General features: G+C 44.7%; 1 protein-coding gene across 5 annotated transcripts in view; it reads right to left on the bottom strand.

Moving 5' to 3' along the window:
• Positions 1-25,941, bottom strand: part of LOC136676389 (cingulin-like protein 1) — a 46,418-nt gene extending 20,477 nt beyond the window's left edge. The window contains exons 1-8 of one of the 5 annotated variants that reach the window (XM_066653365.1): positions 25,802-25,941; positions 18,509-20,184; positions 18,233-18,327; positions 16,317-16,422; positions 15,071-15,172; positions 13,297-13,445; positions 12,372-12,513; positions 11,060-11,272 (exon numbers count right to left, since the gene is read on the bottom strand). In XM_066653365.1, coding sequence (XP_066509462.1) covers positions 11,060-11,272; positions 12,372-12,513; positions 13,297-13,445; positions 15,071-15,172; positions 16,317-16,422; positions 18,233-18,327; positions 18,509-20,140 — 2,439 coding nt within the window. In that variant the 5' untranslated portion in view covers positions 20,141-20,184; positions 25,802-25,941. Of the gene's footprint in view, positions 1-11,059; positions 11,273-12,371; positions 12,514-13,296; positions 13,446-15,070; positions 15,173-16,316; positions 16,423-18,232; positions 18,328-18,508; positions 20,185-25,539; positions 25,658-25,801 lie in introns of those variants that run through there. The other 4 variants (XM_066653367.1, XM_066653368.1, XM_066653369.1 and 1 more) reach the window with 4 other exon arrangements.
• Between the last annotated feature and the right edge of the window lie 1,316 nt (positions 25,942-27,257).

Here is a 27,257-nt window from a genome sequence, read left to right as displayed (position 1 = left end):
CAAGTCTTTCTTTTACAGTTATATTATGTTTTATTTCATTCACATCAGGTGGCAGCCAGGATGGATTTGATCCTGTGGCTAGAGTTTGTTGTCTAATATTCTCAATTTTATTATTAAAAAAGTCCATAAAATCTTTACTGGTGAGAGTTGCTGGAATTAGTTGTTCAGAACCTGCTTGATTTTTTGTAATTCTAGAAAACACACTAAACAGTGCTCTCGGATTATTTTTATTATGGGAGATCAGCGAGGCCAGATATGCTGAGCGAGCTTTAGTGAGGGCATTTCTATACTCTATAAGGCTGTCCTTCCAGGCAGAATGGAACACTTCAAGCTTGGTTGATCGCCATTTCCGCTCTAGTTTTCGTAATGTTTGTTTTAAAGTACGGGTCTTATCGTTATACCATGGTGCGAGCTTTTTCTGTCTTATACTTTTATGTTTAAGTGGTGCTACCTTTTCTAAAGTAGATCGACAGGTATTTTCTAGGTAATCAGTTAGTACATCTAGGTCCATTTGGTCTGATGGAGTTGGAACTGGGGTCGATAGTTCTGGTAGGTTTTCTATAAATTGTAGGGCGGTAGATGGTTTTATTATACGCCTTGTAGAATAGCGAGGGTTCTTACATATATTATGGATAAAACGTAGCTCATATGAAATTAAGTAATGATCGGAGATTGCTGAGGATTGCGGTAAGATATTAATTTTGTCAATGTTAAGACCTAGTGTCAGAACTAAGTCTAAAGTGTGGCTGCAGTAGTGTGTAGGCCCTGTTACATTTTGAGTAATACCAATAGAGTCTAAGATTGAGGTAAATGCCTTTTTTAGTGGGTCACTTTCCTTCTCAAAATGGATATTGAAATCTCCTACAATTATAACTTTATGATTGCACACCGCTAGGTTTGTAGCAAAATCGCTGAATTCTTTCAGAAATTCTAAGTAAGGCCCTGGTGGTCTGTAAATGTTGCATAATAAAAATGCGTCCTTTTTTGTGACCGGATTTGTAATAATAGTGGAGAGAACCTCAAAAGAAGAGAAGGTGTCACATTGTTTAAGACTAATTTCTAGGGTATTTTGGTAAATTACACATACTCCACCTCCTTTGCCTGATATTCTTGGGCTATGTGCATAATTATAGCCTAGGGGGGTGGCTTCATTTAGTGCTAAATATTCATTTGGTTTAACCCACGTTTCCGTGAGACAGAAAACATTGAATTTATGATCACTTATAATATCATTTACGATGAGTGCTTTTGAGAATACACGGTTACGCGGCTCGGGACCGAGGAGGATAGGTGTTAGGATAGGATAAGTGCTTACAGTATGTTATTTACGTACAGTGTGTACGTATGTTCCGACTTACACCGAAAATCGGTTTACGACGCGGCGTAGGAACGGATCAACGTCGTAAGTCGAGGACCCCCCTGTATTTAAAATGGGGATGGTGTTGTTTCTCCATTTCGTTTAACCCTGATAAAGGCTGAAACACGTTAGTATATAATACAGTCTATAACCTTTAGTCAACCTATGTCCTGATACGACATGAAAACAAACCTGTTTGTGTGAGTGTCTGTAATCTACATTCTGCTTTTCACACTAATGCAGTAGGTTCTCATTAAAAGCAAAGATTTATGACGGTTGTGATTATGATCAAAAGGTCCTGATGTACCTCACCCAGCTCTCCCTCTCTCGCTCTGTGTCTCTCTCTCTCGCTCTCTGTGTCTCTCTCTCTCTCGCTCATTAGGTCGTAAACGTCACACGGCATGGAGACAGATCATTAACTAAACTTCCTAATTCACTACAGACTCTCCCCTATCCCACACAGGTCGAGAGGTAGGGGCTTAGGAGTGTGGTGTCTCCACACCAGCTCCGTGTCATCAAGGGAGTGGGTCCGTCAAATAATGAATGCTAACAGTGAAAGCAGCCATGGAGTCTTTTTTTGAAGCTCTAGTGAGAACGCTTGAGTTAGTGTTATTAAAGCTGCACGCTGCATTTGTGTGAATAAGTGTAACACTAAAGAGGACAGTGGTACAGGTCAGCACGCTGCCATGGAGACCGGTGTTTTGATCAACCGCGTCAGAAGTGCAGTGGTGCATCACGTTGGTTTCCACACACACCATCAACAGTGCCTAAATACACACTGCCTTCCTGAAAGGGCTCCAGTGGAACCGTGCTCATCAAATCCCCATTAACATGATATTACCTTTATCATCTCACCATTTTCTAATCAAGCACACACACACACACCGAATACTTCTAAACAATGTAGCCGCATGACCTTTCATCCACAGTCACCAAGCGTCCGGCAAAGAATTCTCCAACACAGAGCCGACCTGAAAGGAGGTTTTTGTTGATCTCAGTAAACGGCCATCTTTCCTCTCATCTACCCACAGAGGTTTAGAGTCTAATATGAGGAATTAAGAGTCCTCATCTCTTAACAGTAGGTTTACAGTGATTCACATAGTTAGGATACAACACAGTGATGATGTGTCGATTCAAACGAAGCTTTGATACAAAAACGATTCCTGGAAATATGTCCTTTGTTCATTTGTTAATGTGACAAAGACAGAAAGGCAAAAAAGAAAAAGCACAAGAAAGAAAGAAAGAAAGAAAAAGAAAGAGAACAATAGAAACAAACAAACAAACGAAAGAAAGAAAAGAAAATGAAAGAAAAGAAAAAGAAAGAGAAAGATAGAAACAAACAAACGAAAGAAAGAAAGAAAAAAGAAAAAGAAAGATAGAAACAAACAAACAAAAGAAAGAAAGAAAGAAAAGAAAAAGATAGAAATAAACAAACAGAAAAGAAAGGAGGGAAGTGAGACAGAGTGTAAGTGATAGATAAAAAGAAATGAGAGAGAGAGAAAGACCGAAAGATAAGAGAAAGAGAGAAGCAGAGTGTGTGTGTGTGTGGGGGGGGGGTGAAATGAATGAAATGTTTGAGTGGAACGTTAGAAACAGTAAAAAAAAAAAGGAGAGGAGAACGAGAGGAGAGGAGATTGAGGAGTGTCTGTGTGCTCCTGCGCCGCTCTCAGGTCTGAAGGGCTCTCTACTCCACTCCCGTGCTGTTTTATCTGGAGCCGTATTAACAGACTTCTCTGTAAGGGTTTGATAAAAGCTCAGCATCGACCCTGAATCAGGAGCTGCTCTTAATCACAATCACAGCAGTTTTACTGAAGTTTCTTTCAGGTCAAAAACACTCCATCACACCCACACACACACAGCCAAGGGCCTTCAACAATGAGGTTTACAATATCCTCCAATCACAGAACAGCCACAATAAACCTGTCACACACACACACACAAACACACCGCCGCCGCCACAGTCCCCTTCGCTTTCACACGCACCACAGCACCTCAACAAGCAAAATCTGCTTTAATCCACTCTCAAATCATCAAAGCTCAGATGGAAAAGAAATAATCTGTGGAGGAAATATCAGAAAGCCCGGGTGAACTGAGGGCAAATGTATTTTTAATCACAGGTCTGTAGTATGCTGTAGTTCTCTGTAGTGGATTACGCCGCATTAGAGCCGTGTCACTCATTCCATCTCTCATCATATTTTAAAACTAGTTTAATAATAATAATAAAACCACCACCCCTTACACCCACTGGACTCCAGTCATTTGAAAAGTCCATATCACACACACAATCCACACACAGTCCACACACACAGATGCTTATTTTGCTAAGGGACACTGTACTCATGATTATAACAGGAATCCACCGACCGTCACAAAGGAAGTTACGGTCTTGTTGTTTTTGACTGTTTCTATCAAAACAAGACATATTCATGAAATTGATGGTGACTATTTAACCATAAAATCATACTATTCTCTATCACACTATTTATCATACGATGATCATTTGTTTTGCAAAATTACTAACACTCCCTTTAAAGGGGAGCTCAAACCATTTAAAATTCATTCATTCATTCCATTATCTGTAACCCTTATCCAGTTCAGAGTCGCGGTGGGTCCAGAGCCTACCTGGAATCATTGGGCGCAAGGTGGGAATACACCCTGGAGGGGGCACCAGTCCTTCACAGGGCAACACACACACTCGCACATTCACACCTACGGATACTTTGAGTCGCCAATCCACCTACAAACTGTTTTTAGGACTTTGGGAGGAAACCGGAGCACCCGGAGGAAACCCACACAGACACAGGGAGAACACACCACACTCCTTTCGATTTAAATTTATTCCTGCATAATTTTGTCACTGAGCCATTCATAGTGGTGTGATTTAAAATGGTTCATTGGTGGTTATATGCTGCAGGGGTCACTGTGTTTACTTCATGTAATAAGTGTCTGTGCTGTAGCTTTTACAAACATTAATCTCATCAGACGCCTGGTTCATATCACCTTCTTTTTAAACAATTCTGACTCAGACCACTTTCTCTAGAACTGAGAATCTCACATCAGACCTTCACATTTCACTCTGCAGATATTTTGAGAGATGGGTAGAAGCCTGTTTTAGATTAAACGGCTCTGCCAAATTATTCAGAAATGTCCTGATTAAACCTCAATACACACAAACACAAGGCTGAAGTATTATTACAAAGAACACTGAAATGTTACTTCTGCATAACAAAGTAAACATCGCAGTATTACACTAATCTCAGTGAAGAACAGTCTGTCCTTCACTGTGCTGCGTCCTTATGTGAACATGGACAACCTTGAGGCTAGTGATAAGTAAGAGGAACTTCTCACACTTCATTTTACACCGGCAAGGACACGGTAGACAGGGAAAGGCAACTCTCCTTTGGGAGAAATTATTCTGAAAATATATCTTTTGAATTGAGTCTGGTTTTGATACAAATGTGCCTCAAGACAAAGAAGAAATAGCTGAAAATGTGCCTTATTTTAATGTTAATCCCCATTATCCATTTATTACAGCTTTATAATGGCTTCATTTATGTCATAAAGAACACCACCCTTGTAAACTAGTCCAATTTGCGAAGTTTCGCTACAAATAAACATTCATTCATTATCTGTAAGTGCTTATCCAGTTCAGGGTCGCGGTGGGTCCAGAGCCTACCTGGAATCATTGAGCGCAAGGAGGGAATACACCCTGGAGGGGGCGCCAGTCAACACACACACCCACCCACCCACCTACGGACATTTTTGAGTCGCCAATCCACCTACCAACGTGTGTTTTTGGACTGTGGGAGGAAACCGGAGGAAACCCACGCAGACACAGGGAGAACACACCACACTCCTCACAGACAGTCTCCCGGAGGAAACCCACGCAGACACAGGGAGAACACACCACACTCCTCACAGATAGTCACCTGGAGGAAACCCACACAGACACAGGGAGAACACACCACACTCCTCACAGACAGTCACCCGGAGGAAACCCACTCAGACACAGGGAGAACACACCACACTCCTCACAGACAGTCTCCCGGAGGAAACCTACGCAGACACAGGGAGAACACACCACACTCCTCACAGACAGTCACCTGGAGGAAACCCACACAGACACAGGGAGAACACACCACACTCCTCACAGACAGTCACCCGGAGGAAACCCACACAGACACAGGGAGAACACACCACACTCCTCACAGACAGTCACCCGGAGGAAACCCACACAGACACAGGGAGAACACACCACACTCCTCACAGACAGTCACCCGGAGGAAACCCACTCAGACACAGGGAGAACACACCACACTCCTCACAGACAGTCACCTGGAGCGGGAATCGAACCCACAACCTCCAGGTCCCTGGAGCTGTGTGACTGTGACACTACCTGCTGCGCCACCGTGCCGCCCTACAAATAATCATTTAAAATAAAAAAATTATTATTATTATTATAAAAATTATTTTCTTAGCTATAAACATATTAATTAAAGAGATATAACGAAATCTTGGGTGAATCCTTATTTAACACCAATCCAAAAAATGTGCGTTGGGCCACAGATTACATCAAACGTCAGCGCACCAACCTGTAGCTCCAGTGTTCAGACGTCCCCCACTCTCTACTGAACCAAGCACTCGGTTCAACAAAAGCACGGGAAAGTTCATGACACAGATAAAGGTAAAAGCGTCAGGTCAGAAGGCGGCTCGGCCACTGGAAACTTTATCAGGTGCTCACACAGTGCTCGGTCCTTGACGGTGGCGGCCGCAGCAGCAGCAGTTGCACAAGCTCAAGCTTCACTCCGAGCCTCCACAAAAGCCTCGGTCTGTTTCTTCCTCCTGCCGTATGCATTACAATAGCCTCCCTCAGAACAAAAGCCTCATAGACACGAGGAGAAGCGCTCACTCTGGAAATGAAGGAGCGCTGCTTGAGAGCCACTGGCCTCTTTCCAGTGAGCTTAAGTCTTCAGGAATCAGCTTGTCTGCTCCGAGACCCTGGAAGAGAACCTACCGGTGAAAGAGAAGCACTCTGTTGGTGCCAAGCTGAGCCACCGGGTCATGGTTTGGGCTCCTCCAGAGCGCAGGTATCAGGGCTCTCTAAAGGGCCTCACACACGCCTGAAAGGACAAGGCCTTTAGTGTAGTCAAACACACTGTCTGAGGGCCTCAGAACCCCAAACCTTTCAGGAGCATCGAGTTCCACTCCAGGTATTGTAATTAACTATAGGGCTATTGGACTACATGGTCATTGGAGAGTGGATTGATAGAAATGCTGAATCAAGTCTTGAAAACAGACGTTTGTGCTGTACTGAGCTGCAGAGATTGTAAAGACCTCTACTGACCTCTTCTATATATTACTTACACACGATAAAATATATTAAAATATATAAATACAACTTAAATCGTTGATTTCCGACTGATTTCTAATGAACGCACACAAAACAACGGCTCAGAGAATAAAGCCAATGCTATTAATTGTTCATAATCATCGAGTCTTTAAACAGTTTGAGAGGATCAGTATCAAAAGCTAAACAGAAGAAGCAAAAACAAGCCTGTGATACTAAGCCAGCACAAGACACAACCGTCCAGTCCATCAGAGGCATTGCAGCCTCTTTCATTAGAACTGAGACATCTTGGCTTTACTCCAGTCCCCTCCAGCAGCACGCAGGCCATGTGAATTATTCCCCACTCTGCTGCTTTTTAATCTACTGCCAGCGAGGTCAAACTCATTGGGAGTTCAAGGGGAAGTCCTCAGTTTTTAGCTCTATTCTTAATCCTCCCAAAGCTATGGCTCCACTGAGCTCTCCGGGGGTCTGCTGGGACCCTCAGCAGTAAAGAGCCCTGAACACATCGGCCATGCCGCGCACCCAGAACAATGGGAAGAAGAATTCAGTTCACTGCTATAGCTTGCCTGAGCCCTGCGGTAACCCCATCATGACCTATTTACCATCGTTCAGTGGGGGACAGTGATACAGAAAACAGGAGATAAAACAAAGGTGATTACACAACGCCGTTTTCATTCTTACTGAGCATCTGAAAAAGACAGGTGTCCTCCACAATCCCATGAGAAGTGCAGCCAAATAAAAGTTTGAAAAGCAAACTCAAGACTTTTAAATTATTCTTAAAGTGGTGTGTATCCTTAAATGTCTGTCCCAGGGTGGGTTCCTAGAAATGTTACATAGTGCAGTTTCTGCAGTGCTTAGCCTGAAGTAGCAACAACAGAGACTCTTATTGTCCCTTTTTCAGGCCAGTGATTTTGAAGCTGTAATTGTAATATAAATACTACCTAGTAGTACCCACCTAAAAGTGATATATGTAAATTAGCTCTGTTCCGATTGGTTCCTTAAATCAGAGGTTTCTATTTAAAAATGTGAACACATTTGTTACATGAATACAGAACATGTTGGTATGAGCATAATGATTATTCAGATTATTCCTCACAGTCAGTCACCCGGAGGAAACCCACGCGGACACAGGGAGAACACACCACACTCCTCACAGACAGTCACCCGGAGGAAACCCACGCAGACACAGGGAGAACACACCACACTCCTCACAGACAGTCACCCGGAGGAAACCCACGCAGACACAGGGAGAACACACCACACTCCTCACAGACAGTCACCCGGAGGAAACCCACGCAGACACAGGGAGAACACACCACACTCCTAACACAGTCACCCGGAGGAAACCCACGCAGACACAGGGAGAACACACCACACTCCTCACAGACAGTCACCCGGAGGAAACCCACGCAGACACAGGGAGAACACACCACACTCCTAACACAGTCACCCGGAGGAAACCCACGCAGACACAGGGAGAACACACCACACTCCTCACAGACAGTCACCCGGAGGAAACCCACGCAGACACAGGGAGAACACACCACACTCCTAACACAGTCACCCGGAGGAAACCCACGCAGACACAGGGAGAACACACCGCACTCCTCACAGACAGTCACCCGGAGGAAACCCACGCAGACACAGGGAGAACACACCACACTCCTCACAGACAGCTGTAATTGTAATATAAATACTACCTAGTGTTAATTTAAAAGTGATATATGTAAATTAGCTCTGTTCCAATTGGTTGCATTGAAATGTGCTTCATTCCTAAATCAGAGGTTTCTATTTAAAAATGTCAACACATTTGTTACATGAGGGTTACGGTAAAATAAACCTAGCTGCAGTAGACACTGTGAAGCACTGATCTGGGGAAGGACAATATTAAGAGAGGAAGCTGAACAATGACCAGATCAGGGCTGTATTTCCCAAGGTGCTGTCCATCTTGTTCTTTCCTTTCTTCTTTTCCTGTCTCTCCATCTCTTCTCCTCCCATTCCTACCATTTTCTCACCCTTACTCCTCATTTCTTCCAACCCCCCGACTATCCTCTTAAACCACTGCCTCATGGAAGAGTTCAGAAGAGCAGTGCTATCATCAGCCGAGGAAACACACTGCGTCCACTGGGACTGTTCATTTCCCAAACAGCAGGGTGACCTCAGCCTCGGCTACAGAAGGTACACAAACACATGGCCTAGGGCCAGCGCACACTGCACCGGACCCCCATGACTTCACCTGCAGTCCTTCTGGAACAATCTGGACGACAGAGCTTATACTAGATCACTGCCCTTTAGGTCACAGAAAAGGAACTATTAAGTCATTTATATAATTACTGCTTCTGTGTATGAAGGCCCTGCCCCTCCATAAACGTGGCACAAAGAGTTATTTGAGTTCCCTAAAGACAGAGTTTAAATGTTTATTTGATGGTGCTGTGTAAAGAATGCTTTCTGGCACCGTGATGCGTGAGGGTGCACTGTACTCAGCTCTTGGACGTTTGTCAACAAACTGACCCACTTTGTACTTTTGTACCATCCTCATGCAGTTACAATGCAACTCAGAACAAGTGAGGAGAGAGAGAGAGAGAGAGAGAGAGAGAGAAAGGGAGAGAGAGAGAGAGAGAACAATGAAAAACAGAACGACCGAGGGCAGCGAGTCTCCCCATCAGTGCCCCATTAGATTAGTGACGGCCTGCCACTGCAATTAAGCAGCAGAGAAGGTGATTTAGTGCTCCATTTTACAGCGTTCTTCTCTGCATGGGGCCGACCTATCACTGCTAACAGAGCCACAGAGAGCAACCGCTCAATAACCAACACCAACACACACAAACACAGGCCCAGAGCCTTTCTGTTCCATTCTTATTCTGTGTGTGTGTGTGTGTGTGTGTGTCTACATACAGTGGTCTTAGCACAGTAACAAAGGCAGCCTGTTTAATTATGCTACTGGTGTATGCGACCATGACAAAAACATTAGTTAACCTCAGGGCAAAAATCCAAAAGAAAGCATAGAACCCATTTTTTAATATTAAACTAATCCGAGTTGTGACACCAGTGTCTTTAAACAAAACCCCTTTCAGAAACAAAGGCAGTGGTTTGTGAATGTGTTCATTACAACAACAAAACAACAATGAGGCAGTAAATGAGGCACCTCTTCTGAGTCCTGTTATTATGTTTAACTTCCTAACACACCACTGAACATCAGACAAAAAACTGCATCCTATGGCCAGGAAGTGCTTTTGTTGCTGGACAGGAAGTGATCTCAGCCCTTGGGGGGGGCACAGCAAGAGGAAAGCTCCATTCAGGACATGAGGAGCCCCACCCTGTACAAACAGGACATTTCTACCACAGCAGACAACACAAAACACCCCCTGCCTCTTTCTCAATCTCTCACTCGCCCTCTCTCTTTCTCTCTCTCCCTCACCTCTTTCTTGTACTTTCCCATCTCTCTCTCCCTCACATCTCTCATCTCTCTCTCCCTCACTCTCTCATCTCTCTCTCCCTCACTCTCTCATCTCTCTCTCACCCTCACCTCTTTCTTGCGCTCTCTCATCTCTCTCCCTCACTTCTCTTTCTTGCTCTCTCATCTCTCTCTCTTTCCCTCTCTTCCTTGCTCTCTCTCTCATCTCTCATCTCTCTCTCTCTCTCTCTCTCTCTCTCTCTCTCTCGTTTACAAGTGCTTATGTTGTTTAATTCACATACATCTACTCCTTCATATGACAGTTACCTGGCCATCATTCAACCCTAGTCTCTCCATCATCAGCTGTGAAGGACTTAGCTGTCACTTTCAATCATTCATCAAGTGCATCTTTGTCATGTTGCGTCTACTGTCAGCATTAAATGAACAGAGGGACTGCTGTAGAGCACATAGCTGAATCCCCCTGGGTTTCTCCTGTCTGTTACACACATGAACCCGAGGGAAAACACACGCAGTGTAAAACAGTTCAACGCTGACACTGAAGTGAGAACTCCTTTCTCTTCATGTCAATATCCTGCACACAGAGCTGTTTTACATAGATACAACACACTGACGCCTGGGGACATCAATAGAGAGAGAGAGAGAAAGAGAAAGAGAAAGAGAGAGCAAAACAAAAGGGCAAACGACAGCTCGAGAGAAATACAGAAAGTGAATGAAAGAAAGAAAAGTGTGGGAGGTAGAGACAGCGTAAGAAAGATCAAGATAAAGGAGTAAAAGGATCAAACCAAAAATAAAACAGAAAGGTGTAAAAAGATACTGCAGAGAGGGAAAGTAAGAGCGAGAGGGGAACAATGACAAGAGAAAGGCAGAGCAAGTGAGAGACAAAGAATAAAGAACTAAAGATTTGTGCGACTGTATAATGCACGACGTGACCGAATGTTACCTGTTTAGCCTCGTCCACGGAGGCCTGTAATTTCCGCAGATCTTTCTGGTACTGCTCTTTCAGTCTGTCCACCTCCTGATCGTGAGAGGACACCTCTTCCTTCAGGGCTCCTTTCAGAGCAGTCAGCTCCCTCTCGCGCCTCCTCAGCACCTCCTCCTGCTCTTCTTTAGCCACCAGGACATCCTGCAGGTCCAGCTTTATCTGCATCAGCTCCTGAGGAGGAGGAGACATCATCTTCATCATCAACTTAGGAACAGCCGGAGGTCAGGAGTTGTCTGTAAAACCACTGACCAATATAATAAATGTACTCATTTACAATGAAAATTTTCAAAGAATTGAATATCCAGTGGCTGTCTATAAAAGTAGATCCCAAACTACCAAAGAAAAACATATATTACTAGCCACTATTTAAAACCTGAGGTCATTCTGGACCATGTGTATTAATTCATTCATTGTCTGTAACCCTTATCCAGTTCAGGGTAGTGGTGGGTCCGGAGCCTACCTGGAATCATTGGGCACAAGGCAGGAATACACCCTGGAGGGGGCGCCAGTCCTTTGAGGGCGACACACACTCACACATTCACTTTTGAGTCACACCACACTCCTCACAGACTGTCACCCGGAGGAAACCCCCGCAGACACAGGGAGAACACACCACACTCCTCACAGACAGTCACCCGGACACAGGGAGAACACACCACACTCCTCACAGAGAGTCACCCAGAGGAAACCCCCGCAGACACAGGGAGAACACACCACACTCCTCACAGACAGTCACCCGGAGAAAACCCACGAAGACACAGGAAGAACACACCACACTCCTCACAGACAGTCACCCGGAGGAAACCCACGCAGACACAGGGAGAACACACCACACTCCTCACAGACAGTCACCTGGAGGAAACCCACGCAGACACAGGGAGAACACACCACACTCCTCACAGACAGTCACCTAGAGGAAACCGACGCAGACACAGGGAGAACACACCACACTCCTCACAGACAGTCACCCGGAGCGGGACTCGAACTCTCAACCTGCGTGACTGCAACACGACCTGCTGCACCACCGTGCTGCCCACCGTTTGCGTTATACCATTTTGACACAATGTAAATAGCAGCATATTTGATTTTGTGTTATATTTTAGGTAAAAGAAATTTCAAAATTAGTCCACATCAGATAGACTTTAATCAGATCTGAGGGAACTGGGTGATTCAGATACACAGATTGCCCAATGCTAATAAGTTTTTTTTTTTTAAAAAAAAGCTAACTTGTGTCTGACACGGTCTCTGTATGCTGAAGTGTGTGAGTTACCTCCATCATGGACTCCTGCTCTGCACTGTCCAGCTGCGAGCGCTTGGCTCCATCCAGCTCATCATGCATCTCTGAGAGCTGGTCCTGCAAATCCCTGATCTCTGACTGATACTGCTCTCTCTCCATCTTCACCTGGAAGAGTCTTACACACACACACACAAGTCAATATACAATTTCACCCTTTTTTCAGACAAAGAGCTACAAAGAAAATATATCAACTGTGCATCTGTTTCCTTTTTATCCATTTCCTTTTCTTTGTAATGACATCTTGATGGCTCCACATCCTTTCAGACCCACACTGCCTCTAGTGTCATCTCACAGAAGACAATGTTTTTAAGATTTTAAGAAAGCACGGTGCTGTTTATCTGACTGTGTCAGGTGTGGTGCTCTCTCCAGCTCTAAGTCTGATCTAGATGAGATTGCTTTTAAAAAGATCCAGCTTTTAAAAACGTAAGAGCTCTTTACCAAGTCCTGTGCTTCTGATATTGTTGTATAATCCTGTTTTCAGTTTTGAATTCACACACACACACATATGCACGTACACAAACACTAAGAACACCTGTGCACTGAATCATATCTGACCGGCCACTGAGTGAGTACTTGCAGCTCATTAACTATTAACAGTCTTTTCAGCACTCACACCTGCACTCGTGTCCACCTGGGGCAGTAATCTCAGATACACCACCTGCAAAACCCTGCAGGAGAATACTACTCAACTAATCTTCTGAACAGACAAGCCATTATAGCAAAGAGACAGAAAACACAGGAAGTAAAACACTCCTGTTTGCAGGGCCACGGAGACCTGTCACAGCCATTCAACACATGGCTCATTAATAACCCCAGACTTCACTCCTGCTCTCCAGGGATCGTTATTTACTCATGTTTACACAGAGGCTTTTTCTGAGGGAATCGGGGTGTGTCTTACTCCTCCAGCGTGGTGTGTAGGTCTGCCTCGGTTTTGTTCAGTTTGTCCCTCAGTCTGCTGCACTCGGCTTGACTCAGATCGATCTCTTTCTGCAGATCCTTCAGTCCAGCACCAGCCTTCTGCTGAGCCTCACTCAAAACCTTCTGCTTCTGCAAATAAAAGAGAGACAACAATGAGAACGTTTTATAGATCACGGAAACATTAATGAGGGCTCTCATGTCACAGATAGGAGTAGGCATTACACATCTAATAAACACCATTGCCATATTGCAACTTTAACCATTGTAACATTAAATAAAACATCTAAGAATACCACATGTGTTTACAGTAAATTAGTACATTCATTCATTCATTATCTGTAACTCTTATCCAGTTCAGGGTCGCGGGCGGTCCAGAGCCTACCTGGAATCATTGGGCGCAAGGCAGGAATACACCCTGGAGGGGGCACCAGTCCTTCACAGGGCAACACACACACACACATTCACTCACACACTCACACCTACGGTCACCTTTGAGTCGCCAATCCACCTACCAACGTGTGTTTTTGGACTGCGGGAGGAAACCCACGCAGACACAGAGAGAACACACCACACTCCTCACAGACAGTCACCCGGAAGAAACCCACGCAGACACAGAGAGAACACACCAACTCCTCACAGACAGTCACCCGGAAGAAACCCACGCAGACACAGAGAGAACACACCACACTCCTCACAGACAGTCACCCGGAAGAAACCCACGCAGACACAGAGAGAACACACCACACTCCTCACAGACAGTCACCCGGAAGAAACCCACGCAGACACAGAGAGAACACACCACACTCCTCACAGACAGTCACCCGGAAGAAACCCACGCAGACACAGAGAGAACACACCAACTCCTCACAGACAGTCACCCGGAAGAAACCCACGCAGACACAGAGAGAACACACCACACTCCTCACAGACAGTCACCCGGAAGAAACCCACGCAGACACAGAGAGAACACACCAACTCCTCACAGACAGTCACCCGGAAGAAACCCACGCAGACACAGAGAGAACACACCACACTCCTCACAGACAGTCACCCGGAAGAAACCCACGCAGACACAGAGAGAACACACCACACTCCTCACAGACAGTCACCCGGAAGAAACCCACGCAGACACAGAGAGAACACACCACACTCCTCACAGACAGTCACCCGGAAGAAACCCACGCAGACACAGAGAGAACACACCAACTCCTCACAGACAGTCACCCGGAAGAAACCCACGCAGACACAGAGAGAACACACCACACTCCTCACAGACAGTCACCCGGAAGAAACCCACGCAGACACAGAGAGAACACACCAAACTCCTCACAGACAGTCACCCGGAGCAGGAATCGAACCCACAACCTCCAGGCCCCTGGAGCTGTGTGACTGCGACACTACCTGCTGCGCCACCGTGCCGCCTAAATTAGTACAGAGCCACAATAGTAAAGTTCTCCTCCCACTAGAGGCTGAACGAACTCAGACTGTCTGAGAAACCGTGGCTTTTTTTTGGCTCCGTCTTTAAAAAAAACCCAGTAATTGTTTAATATGATTACTCCTCCTGAGGGGGATTTCCACCAGACGGGAGGATGCTAACGCACGAGGTTAAACCGAGCTGTCCAGGAGGCTGCGGTGAAGTTGATGAGGCACAGAAGCTTCAGCATAGATTTTTAAATGACTAATGCTCTACATTTCTGCTTTAAGGCTTGCTTTGAATATCTGAGGTGTTCTGGATAAAGTCTGGGCTGAAATACCTTGCTTTCCTCCTCCAGCTGCTGTTTGAGATGAGAAACCTCATTCTCCAGGTCCACCTTCTGCTCCTGCAGGGCTTTGGCCTGGGCTGAGAGGTCTGGAGACTGGTGGGAGACGGTTATATGTAATTAGCATACACAAAGAAAGGCTGGCTTGTTTACATTAGTTAATCCACAGTATTTAATGCAGCCTTAGTCTATACAGAATACCACAGCTTCTTGACCCATATAATCTTGTTTTATAATGGAGTGATCTATGTTTTATGTACTCTGTAGACATGTTTAATGCGTATTGGCAAATATTTTCTTGTACATATTATTTGCTTTGATTTCAAAGAGCTCAAATGCAGTATTTTTTTTCTTTTGCACTTTGGCAAGTGTGTGAGGGGGAGATCATTTTTCTTGGCACGAGAGAGAGAGAGAGAGACGCAGAGAGAGAGAGAGAGAGAGAGAGAGAAACACACAGAGAGACAGAGACAGAGAGAAAGACAGAGAGAGAGAGAAACAGAGACAGAGAGAAACACAGAGAGAAACAGACAGACAGAAAGAGAGAGAGACAGAGACAGAGAAACACAGAGAGAGAGAGAGAGAGAGATAGACACAGAGAGAGAGATAGAGAGATATAGACACACAGATAGACACAGAGAGAGAGAGAGAGAGAGAGAGAGAGAGAGACAGAGAGAGGACAGAGATAGACACACACAGAGAGAGAGAGAGAGATAGACACAGAGAGAGAGATAGAGAGATATAGACACACAGATAGACACAGAGAGAGAGAGAGAGAGAGACAGAGAGAGGACAGAGATAGACACACACAGAGAGAGAGAGAGAGAGAGATAGACACAGAGAGAGAGATAGAGAGATATAGACACACAGATAGACACAGAGAGAGAGAGAGAGAGACAGAGAGAGGACAGAGATAGACACACACAGAGAGAGAGAGAGATAGACACAGAGAGAGAGATAGAGAGATATAGACACACAGATAGACACAGAGAGAGAGAGAGAGAGAGAGAGAGAGACAGATATCCTGGCAGCGAGCACTGAGCGTTAATGTTTGTACCCATGTGCTTTCTCCTTCAGCACGCACATGTTTAAACATTAGCCGTGAGCACAGTGCTGGGTAAATACAGCGGCAGCTTTTTCTCTGCTCTGTCCAAAGCTGCTCTGAGTGGACGGCCGGTGGATAAGGAGCTCATAGTATTAGCTCTTTGCTGCAACCAATTACCACAACATAACAAGGGCTCACTTTGTTGTCCGGCTGCACGCCCCCCGCAGCCCGGGACTTCAGCGTTTGGATCTTCTCAAACACCAAGTTCACCTTCCTTTTCGTCGTGTCGTCACTGTCACTACTTCTGAGGGAAAAAAAAGAACACTTTAATTCAAAATACTCTGAAAAATAAGCAATATTCTCCCTGTTCTTTCTTCTCAAAGCATTTGCAAACATGAAACATTCATGTTTAAGGCAGTTTGGTCCTGACTTTGTAGGAAAACCAGTTAAAAAACATGACTAATCTGCAACAGACACTTGTGAGCAATAATAGAGACAGATGTACACTTATATACACACATATTACATGTGTGTCTCCGTATGTTGATGAGGTATAAAAACAACTCCACATGTGTGTGAATGAAGTAGAGCAGAGTTTAATCCTTGACATTTCTGGGAAAGGGGAAAAAAAAAAAAAAAGCCTGGCTCGTAGCCTGCGCTGAGAGGGCACCGTGCTTGGCTTTGATGTGTCACCCCTGACCTGCCCACCCCAACTACCCCACCCACCAGTGACCGAACACATGCCTGAGAATGTGCCTGTGCTGAATATGCAAAGAGGTAAAGCTTCAGAGAAAAATTACACAACATTAGGTTATAGTCACGGAGGCAGAAATCAAGCTGTGTGTCTGCATTCCAGAAACCTGCTCACACACACACACAGCTATATTTAATGACAGTTTCGTGATGTCACTTTGTAGGGGACTGTGTTACGCAAAACGACTAGAAACAAAACTGTTACCTTGTTTTGCATCTCTGAATCTGTTCATGAAGATACAGCGCTGTGAAAAGTTACTGCCGGCTATGCGTGACTAATATGAAGCAGCCATTAAAGATATCTGGGAGGTATTTAGTATTTCACGAATTTAAGGCATTTATAAGTCAATCTGAACTCAAAATGAGCTGGAGATAATAGCCGTGAAACTACGACTAATCAAATCATAACGTTTAAAAGACAACCATCTTTGACTGGACTCAAATTCAAGCACATCTCTAAAACTTCTTGTCGAATTCGATTAAGAAACTGCATGAGCATCACATTAGAATCATTCGCACTATGAGATTTCACATCACTGAATCTGTGCATCTGATCCTCGTTTGGTTATAATCTCTCGACTTCATCTTTCCTCCCGGGGCACACGAGGAATGCTGCAAGGGCGGAACCTGAAGAATATGATACTGGTGAAGTGTGTGAAGGAGTGTGTGAAGTGATCGGAGCTGAACCTTTGAAGGACTGGAGCAAAATCAACAGGAAACCAGCAGCAGTGGAATGTTAGCCATGGTTAAGAAGGAGACTCCTGACTCCACACACACACACACAGACACATATACACACACACTCCCTTAATTCCACTAGGTGAATCACACAGGGAGTCAGTAGTTAATGAACCAGTGACTTAAGGAGGAGATAATTATACTGCTGGACAAGGAAAAGAAAATAAACCCACAAGAGTATGGTGTATTGAAGAAGCTTCAATTAAATTACATCCGCACTGAACAATTAAATTTTCATAATAATAAGCCCACCACAATATTATTCTTTAACCTTTTATTATTAAATATCAACTAATCTTTCTCCAATGTTGTTTTTGTGGTTTCCTTTGTGGTGTTAGCATCAGGCTAACAGAGCTACACATCCATATCCCTATAAGGGTTTAATACTAAGACAAGTATCTCTAAAAACAACTTGCGTGCCACATCAGTTCAACCTAAATATTAATTAATGATTTTAAATGCACAGAAATCTTGAAGCCATGCCAAACACAGTTTGAACTTAAACTAATCGTCTACACGTTACTCTGAGGTTGTGTTTTTGCTAAAGGGAATGAATGCAAAGCTTTGTTGAACAATGTTTCAAAAAAGTTTGAAAAGAACTGGATAGTTTCCTGGGAACTCACCCATCTTTGAGGTAATTGAATAATATCTGCTTGGCGGTCTCTTCGTGTGTTTGTTGTGACAGCTCTTGTTGACCTTTGAGGAGATCAGGTGTTGTCTGTTCCAAGATGGAAAAGCATAAAACATCAATGAACCTCTGTAGAAGTCGCCAACATATTTTTCTTACAAAAGAGAAGGTAGTGCCAAAAAGAAAAGGTCAGAAATAATTCACGTGAGTTATTTTATCAAAGGCTGCTGACAAAATGTTCAACTGATAATAAAAAAGGCATAGTACTCGCCTTCCTTACTTCAGCATCTACCTCTGTAGTTGGCTTCTTACAGCTATTTGTAAGCGGCCTCGACAAGGATGTCGTAGCCACACTGGTCAGAATCCTTGTGCCTGGTGTTATTTTCTCTGCTTCAGTTCCCTTGTTCTCCAGAGGAAGAATGGAGGGCCGTGAAAGATGCTTCTTATAGCCTTCAATATAAGATGTAGCACTGGACAGGGTTTCTTGTGGAGATCCAGGTTCGCTGCTGATCCGTGACACTTTTCTGAAAACTGATCGTCGCCCATACGTGGACGGTGGGGACATGGGGGACTTCTGCAGAAGCTGCGATGGCCTAAGCAGATGCTCCGTGGACCTGCCTCGGTTGCGGCCAACTTCATCCAGGTATTCTGCGTCACCCTCAAGGCCAAAGGGAAAGGCGCTATCCACGCTACGAGAACGCTTGCGGTCTTCTGGATTGATTCGATTTCTTCGGCCTGTCCGTCCTCTCCTCTGCTGGTTTTCTTTGCCGTCAAATTTATTGATCAGCTCATCCACACCCGGAATGGATCCAGTGTCAATATCTCTGCCAGTTCCGGGCAAGAACGGAATGTAGCGACGGTTCTCATGGCGGTTTATGGTGTCTGCATATAGTGCCTCGAGCTGCTCTTCCTTGGTCGGTGTAGCCGAGGACATGGAGGAATGGCGGGAGCGTGACGACTGAAGCACGGGTCCACTGGAGTCAGTTCTTCGCAGTGGAAGGACGTCAGGCTTCCTACAACTTCTTTCCAGACTTGAGTTGGCGCTGCTAGCTGTGCTTGGTGTCCTACCGCCAGGCTGTGCATTGGGTATGCTGGGTTCTGAAGATGCTTGAGGAACTGGAAGGCGAAGATGAGGCTGGGAAGGGGACGGAGGCTTAATTTGGAATTGAGTTTGGGACTTGACCTGGGGTTGTGCTTTGGCTTGTGGTTTGGCAGTTGTCTGGGGTTGGGATTTGGAGGATCCCGTTTGAGGCTGGACTTTAGATGGAAACGTCTGATGTGGGACCTGTGCCTGAGGACGTTTGATTGAATCTTGGGCTGGCGGATGTGGGCCTTTGGGTTGGTCTAGGCTGGAAGATCTAGGATGGGTAACGATTGCAGGAGTTGACCTGGGTAAGGATCCAGGATAGGGGTTTCTAATTTCAGCAGACGTTTGAGGCTGTGGTGGGACATTATGGAAATTATCAAGGGTGTTACTCTCTGGGTCATAAGGCTTGAGGAGCTCTGGATGCTTCTGGAAGTTTAGCAAGGATGTGGTCTTAGCTTGAGCCTCTCTGGGATCTGAGAGACCATTTTGAGGGCCAACATGTTGCTTTTGATTCTGGGCTCTATATTCGGCGAAAGGATTGCTGGAGATACTTTCCCTGGCTGCTCTGAAATCATAGTCCTGATAGTTATCAATGAAGGACCCTTCAGAGTCAGTAAATCCATTATTGTGTGGAGCTTCACACGGGTTAGACGGTTTGTCCTGATTGTTCAAAACCACATACGGATGTCCATCTATGCCTTGGACTCTGATGCTGAGGCCGTATCTGCTGTTTTGGCCTCTTGCTGTACGGGTAGACTGAGCGTAGCTCTGCTGTAGTCCAGCGTTTGGAGGGCCACTGACCTTGTAGGACTCCATTAGGAATGTTGAGAAAAATCCCACTCACTGGAACAGGTTCACCTCTGTAAACAAAACCATAAGCTCATTATTTGTGCAAAAATGGATGCCTTCAGTACAATGTGTTGTAACAATTTTATCTGCCTCCAGTAAGACTTTAAAGTCAGTGGACCTTTGACTAGGTCACAGAGTGTATTTGTATCCAGCTTGTGGTAAGTCTCTCTGGGAAAACTTTACACTGACAATCCCAGCCAAACAAAAGTTGAAAGACAACAGTCATGATTTACACCATGTGTTATTAGCTAAACACTATCATTACAGAACAAATATAGCTAGTGCAAAAACCTCTACAGTGACTCCAGAACTGGCAGTCGTGATTCATTCAGGGCTTTAGCACATACAGTTCAGTACGATACACCAGTCCATTTACATCATGGGTCATATGGGCATGGTGAGCGCACAGGCTGTTAAGTAACCGGTATTCCAGCTCAGTCTCAGACGCTATAATCTCCAACACGTTCTTAATACTGCAGTGACCAAAACAAAGTCAGGCTTGGGCACAGGCTAAAAGCAGGGCCTCTGGGAAAATAAACCTTGGCTTGGAAAGCAAACAGCACTACAGTCTGTGGTCTGAGGTCAGGAAGATAAGAAGCTGAGAGCCAAGAGGTACTTGGGTTTCTACACTCTTATGAACACAAGTCAATGAAACATGAGAAAATATTAAACCAGGAGTGGCCACGGCTGTCACAACACCGGGACTTCCAGTGATTTCCCAGCATTTCTGATCAGTTTAATTAAAAGTGGGTTGTTCTGAATTTGTGCATAATTACTCAGAGTGGAGGTGATAGGAACCAGACTTCCTCACAGTTGCAAATATGTCCAGATATTCCATGATTTCCCATTATCGTTTTACCATATGGAACCTCAGAAGAAACAGAGGTTGGTTGGTTGTTCTATTGGGACCTTTGTGGAACCAAAAAAGTTTCACATTAAACCACTGAATATCTCTTCAACCACTGATTGGAGCAGACACCCAGATGTCAAAGACCAGAGCAGAGCAAAGCCTTTAAAAGATGGCCTCAAGGTCATTTTGTGATGTTGATCAAGAGAGGGGCATAGTCCCTTTCACCAACATAACAACCATTCATGTCTCCAGTTACACCTTTGTGACTCTAAAAAAAAAAAGATACTTTAATTCATGCGCTTCATCTGACAATGAGCCATGAGCCCCCGATTTCTAAACACACAAAGCAATGTACATATCACCCCTCTCCAGGCATCAAAATGCCTTTATCAGCTTCCCGCGGACTCGAGTGATAACACAAACAAACACTGAAGACAGACGAAGGCTTGGTTTGTGGTGAGTGAAGGCTCCATGAGAAATGACACGAGTCACAACAAACCTGTTCATCAACACACAACCCTGAACAGACGGCAGCGCTGACCTAGAGAGCCGTATATTAGCACTTCTGTAATGGAAACTTGTAGGAGCAGGTCATGTGGTTATGCATTACAATGTGCTTTTTTTTCCTCAGTATATCAGCATATCATTTTTCAACAGATCATCAGTTCTTTAAACAACACTCACCAACTCGGGGAGGTGACGCATTTCTCGAGACATTAGAGTCTCAAGATAATGACTTATATTTGAGAAGCTGTTGAAATAAGTTATATATTTCAAGTAATTATTTCGTTATTATGAGATTATCTGGTGAGAAAATACCCTTCAGTGTGGATTATCATACGCATTACACATGATCAAAACAACTAAGCACTACATTGTGATGTAGATGTTCCACATTAGTAGGGTAACCAGACGTCCTCTTTTACCCGGACATGTCCTCTTTTTTAGACTTAAAAAAACGTTCGGGTGGAATTTCACAAACGTCCATTTTGTTTTTCTAGAGCTTACATAGAACTCCAATAAGCGTTTCGTTCACAAACTAGTCCCGCCCTCCCCTACTCCGATTGGTTCGCTTGAGTGAGAAGGGGGCGTGGTGAAGTAGCCTAAAATCCTCTGATTGGACGGTCTGACTGTAGAGCTACTGTTATTGGTCGATAACCTTCTCTGTAAACATTTAATTGGCCAGTCTGCACGTCAGTAGTCCTTGTTTACGTCAGGCACAGCTCATGTACCTACCCTCATCCCAACATTAGCTATCTCTAGTAACTCTCTCTGAGGAGTGAAGATTCAACAAATATTCAAGATATGCCAAAGACACAGCAGCTCTTCCTGGTTTATAGTTAATACGCAAGGGAGCTGAAGGAACTCAAACGCTCCAGCTTTTATTAAAGAAGAGTAGAGGGAACAATGAGAGCGAGTTAAATAGCGACATGTTCACTTATACACCAGAAAAAAAAAAAAGCACCACACCACAGAAAAAGAGCAGAGAGACACAATAGCGTCTTTCAGCCTCAGTATCACATGTATCAGGCACACACAGCACACAGGGACGTGGGGGTGTTAATGCAGCTCCTTTTCCTTTCATTGTGTCCTCTGGAAGTACTGGAGTTTTGGCTTGTGACCGAGAGGAAGGCCACAGGGCCTGAGCGGGTCAGTCCTCACATAGCTCGATGCCCCTTAGAGGATTTCTCCACTTCTGTGGTGGTTAGATGCCACGGTCAATGCCAAAGTCTAACCTCCAAACCTAGATAGACTGCCCACTGTTATTAGCACACTGCATGTCCAAAGGGATATTGTAGAGGATGCAGATGTTCATTGTGCTGCTTGGACAATCTCAACAGAAGAGCAGGAAATGAAATGGGGCACAACAGCCAAAGGTCACCATGCCCGATGTCCTGTGTCATGTGGCTGTGGAGAGGTAGAACTATTGGTGGTATTCCTCTGCATGGTATCCATCTACTCGACTCCACTAATTTGGTTTTCTATGAGGTAAATTTAGTACCTGGTATCTAGAACCAGTTACATGTTTAGTACTGACATGTAAATCGTGCAAACCAGATCCCAGGTACCAAAATGTGAGCAGCGTAGGTACCATGCAGTGGAAAGGCACATGTTTATCTGCGGTATAATGAGTAGGAGGGTTATTAGTAATCCTGAACTCATCATCTTACATCGGTACATGACCTCACTTTTGCTCATGTGGCCCAATGCCATCAAACTGTCACAGCTGGTGTAAAGCCTTCCCAGGAGGCTAAGTTGTTACTACACCAAAGTAGAACAAACTCCTTGTTGACAGTGTTACCTTTGGCTTAATATCGTAACATCAATTTTACAAAATAAAAAAAAAATCTTCATAACATAATGAACAATGTATTCTTTAAAGTGTTAACATCATAAGATATTTTAGTCACATTACACAGCCCTATATGCAACATTCAATCAGACTGCGTGTTCCCCTGCTGCTCATGGTCCACACACAGCTACGAGAAGAAGGAGGAGGAGGAGGATCAGCCTCTCTTTGATCGTCCAGTGGTAGACGGAGTCAGGGAGGAGGAGAATTAAGCAACAGGCCCGTGCCTTTCTGAGGCGTGCCTTCAAAACTCCAGATAACATTTGAGACGCATGAACAGCACAAAAGAGAACACCATTCAAAGACTATAATCCAAGGTAGTCAAAGGGCTAAGGTCGTTCAGGACACACATCTCCTTTGACTTTGAATAAATTTGTCAGTGGAATGAAAATGAAGGTCATAGCCTCAGTGACAGAGACCAAGAACAAAAACTAGATACGTGAACTGCTATAGCACATTAGCACTAGCGCAAACATGGTGCCATGGTGTTTTTTGTTGAGTGGGATGTCCAGTGAATCTCGGTGTCAGAATAGTTCACAGTGGTGGTGAGAGGACGTTATTATTCAGTTGAATACACTGATTTCTAAGACATGCCTTCTTCATCCTTCCATTCTTAGTGGAGAGGTACATGCAGGATATTTTAAGGCAAACTACTATCCCCATTTCAACATGATTTTAAATACCACAGCTCAGAAGCAACACGTTGGATTGTAAATCACTTGGCTGTGTTTGTGTTTCGGACATTGTGACGTCTGGTTTCTATCACTAACCCTATAAAGACCAAGTAGATAAGTTTCTATACAATGAACCACTTCACACTGAAGACTGAACACACACAGACCTGCTTAACTGTATCACTAGGCAAACAGGTCAGTTCAACACTTTAGGACACAGTTTACATGGCTCTCAGAGAAGAGGCAGACCATTCAGTTGTGACCTCAAACAGAAATTTGCATCCAGAAACTTAGGGAAGCCCTGATACTCTGTTTGAATTAGGCCCAGCCCTTCAGCAGGAGATCCACCCTCCTAGAAAGTTCCTTCAGTGCAACACAAACTTAACACTCCTCCCTGTCTGAGGGGGTTCATCGGTTTGTGGCCCAGAATAATCTTCATAATGGTGTTCATTACGGCCAGATGGGTTCTGCTTTTCCTGAGTATTTAATTTGATGTAATTGACCCGTTTTTGTTTTTCAACTGAAGGCAACCTTATAAAAAAGTTAAACCCAAAAGAGACACTAACAACCTATTAAAGCTGAGTCTGAGTCTAAATATTAAAAACCCAAAATAATATACACAGTAATGACCAAAAGTTAAAGGCTAAGCACGAGCTCTATGAAAGTGTCAAAAAAATAAATACAGTGGAATTTGAGTTCCTAACTTGTGTTTATTTCTTGCTAATTCAAGGAATACGGTTTAAAAAAAACCGTTGGTCCCCCCCCAACGGTGTTCGGAAACTCTAATAGGCGTCTTGCCTGTGACGTAGAAGTTAGCGTTAGCTTGACTCGCTAAACTCGGTGGCTCAGATTATACTCGGCTACGTAGCTGCATTACGGAGGTTTATAGTGTCGGATGAATTCGAGTTCGACTTCGATCACATTTACAAGAATAACGGTACCTCTACATTTGAGTTTAGCTTATTGCTGGGCTATTGTCATGAATAATGTTGGTTATTTAGCTAGATACTGTCATAACAGTCAGTCATAACGGTGTTTTACCGCGGCGTTGTTCAGCTGTTGTCCACCAGTGACGTCACGGTCGCGTTCAAGAATCTCCGTAGCGAGCTCGGGTTTTTCCGTCAATTTAATAAAATTGTCAGTTTTAAAGCAAATTAAGCAGCTATTTTCATTTTAATTCATACTTATATCTGTCAGTAACTACAATAATGTGAAATATTCATGGAGGTCCATTAAGTGGTGCTTAGCCTTTAAAGAACACCACTGGCAAATGTAAATGAGTGCAACTTAAAATGACTATATTTAAATATATGAAATGTAGATATTAAACTGTACACATAGAACAATTTTCTGCACAACTCCATAGAAATAACCGCTGAGTTTAATTCAATTCTTAATTTAAAGTTTGATTAAAGTCCTGTAGTTTTTGTTTGTACCCATTACTTTAAACAGAGCAAACAAACAGACGCTGTGCAATAAATCAGCCGTTTACCTGCGAAGGATGTCTACTCTTCTTTTAGAAAACCAACTGAAAGCTTTTATTTGAACAAGGGCGTCCAGACCCCTCCCCTGAGCGTATAAATGTGCTTTTCTTTGCTTTTTTCTGTGTGTATTAAAGGTGTGAGGCTTTGCCGTTGGCAGAAAACTCCATAAACTCCTGCCTAGAGGAGTTCCCACGCTTCTGTTCCTCACACACACAGGACAAGTGGAGAAACACCGAATAAACCCGCCACAAAAGTTGTGCTAGAACTCACCGCTTTCCTCTTCCGGAGCTCGCCGAGACCTCGCTGGAGTTTCACGTCGTGTGTATAACGTTTTGAGTTAAGCTCGTGTCCATGCTCCGCTGGAGTTCTTCCCAAAGTCACTTATTACTGTGAAGCTTGTTTTGAGGACAAGTTCCACTTCAACAGGGCGAAGCAGAGTGCAGGCCCCGCCCACTACACCCCGAGTGACACGCCCATTACCCAAAGGACACGCCCACGCACGCCCCATGTTTACGCCCCCATATGAAAGTGTAGTTCAAGGTATTTTGTGTTCAGTGTGGTTTGACCTGACGGTGGTGGAAGCTGTAGGAACCAGACATCCGAAGATGGCTATGAAAACGCAGCTTACACTGTTTAATAATGTTTCTAAAACAGGCTGTAAGCCTAAAACCTTCATTCAGCTTCTGTAATCACTTCATCCTGATCAGGGTCATGGAGTGCCCAGTGTCATTGGGTGTAAGGACATCTGGCCCCAGTCCATTACAGAGCCCACACAAACACAGGGAGACAGCACTAAACTCCTCACAGACTGTGACCTGAAGAGCGGGTCAAACAGAAGTGAGATTCTGGATCTGATTACCTGTTGCTCCACAGTGCTGCCTAGTACCACACCTGTAACATTCATTCATTCATTATCTGTAAGCGCTTATCCAGTTCAGGGTCGCGGTGGGTCAAGAGCCTACCTGGAATCATTGGGCACAAGGCGGGGAATACACCCTGGAGGGGGTGCCAGTCCTTCACAGGGCAACACACACACTCACACATTCACACCTACGGACACTTTTGAGTCACCAATCCACCTACCAAGGTGTGTTTTTGGACTGTGGGAGGAAACCAGAGCACCAGGAGGAAACCCACGCAGACACAGGGAGAACACACCACACTCCTCACTGACAGTCACCCGGAGGAAACCCACGCAGACACAGAGAGAACACACCACACTCCTCACAGACATTCACCCGGAGGAAACCCACGCAGACACAGAGAGAACACACCACACTCCTCACAGACATTCACCCGGAGGAAACCCACGCAGACACAGAGAGAACACACCACACTCCTCACAGACAGTCACCCGGAGGAAACCCACACAGACACAGAGAGAACACACCACACTCCTCACAGACAGTCACCCGGAGAAAACCCACGCAGACACAGAGAGAACACACCACACTCCTCACAGACATTCACCCGGAGGAAACCCACGCAGACACAGAGAGAACACACCACACTCCTCACAGACAGTCACCCGGAGGAAACCCACACAGACACAGAGAGAACACACCACACTCCTCACAGACAGTCACCCGGAGAAAACCCACGCAGACACAGAGAGAACACACCACACTCCTCACAGACATTCACCCGGAGGAAACCCACGCAGACACAGGGAGAGCACACCACACTCCTCACAGACAGTCACCCGGAGGAAACCCACACAGACACA

Source organism: Hoplias malabaricus, chromosome X2 (genome assembly GCF_029633855.1).
Source record: "Hoplias malabaricus isolate fHopMal1 chromosome X2, fHopMal1.hap1, whole genome shotgun sequence".
Taxonomy (NCBI): Eukaryota; Metazoa; Chordata; class Actinopteri; order Characiformes; family Erythrinidae; genus Hoplias; species Hoplias malabaricus.
Note: the sequence above shows the minus strand (reverse complement) of the source record. Positions and strands in the feature narration are given on the sequence as shown.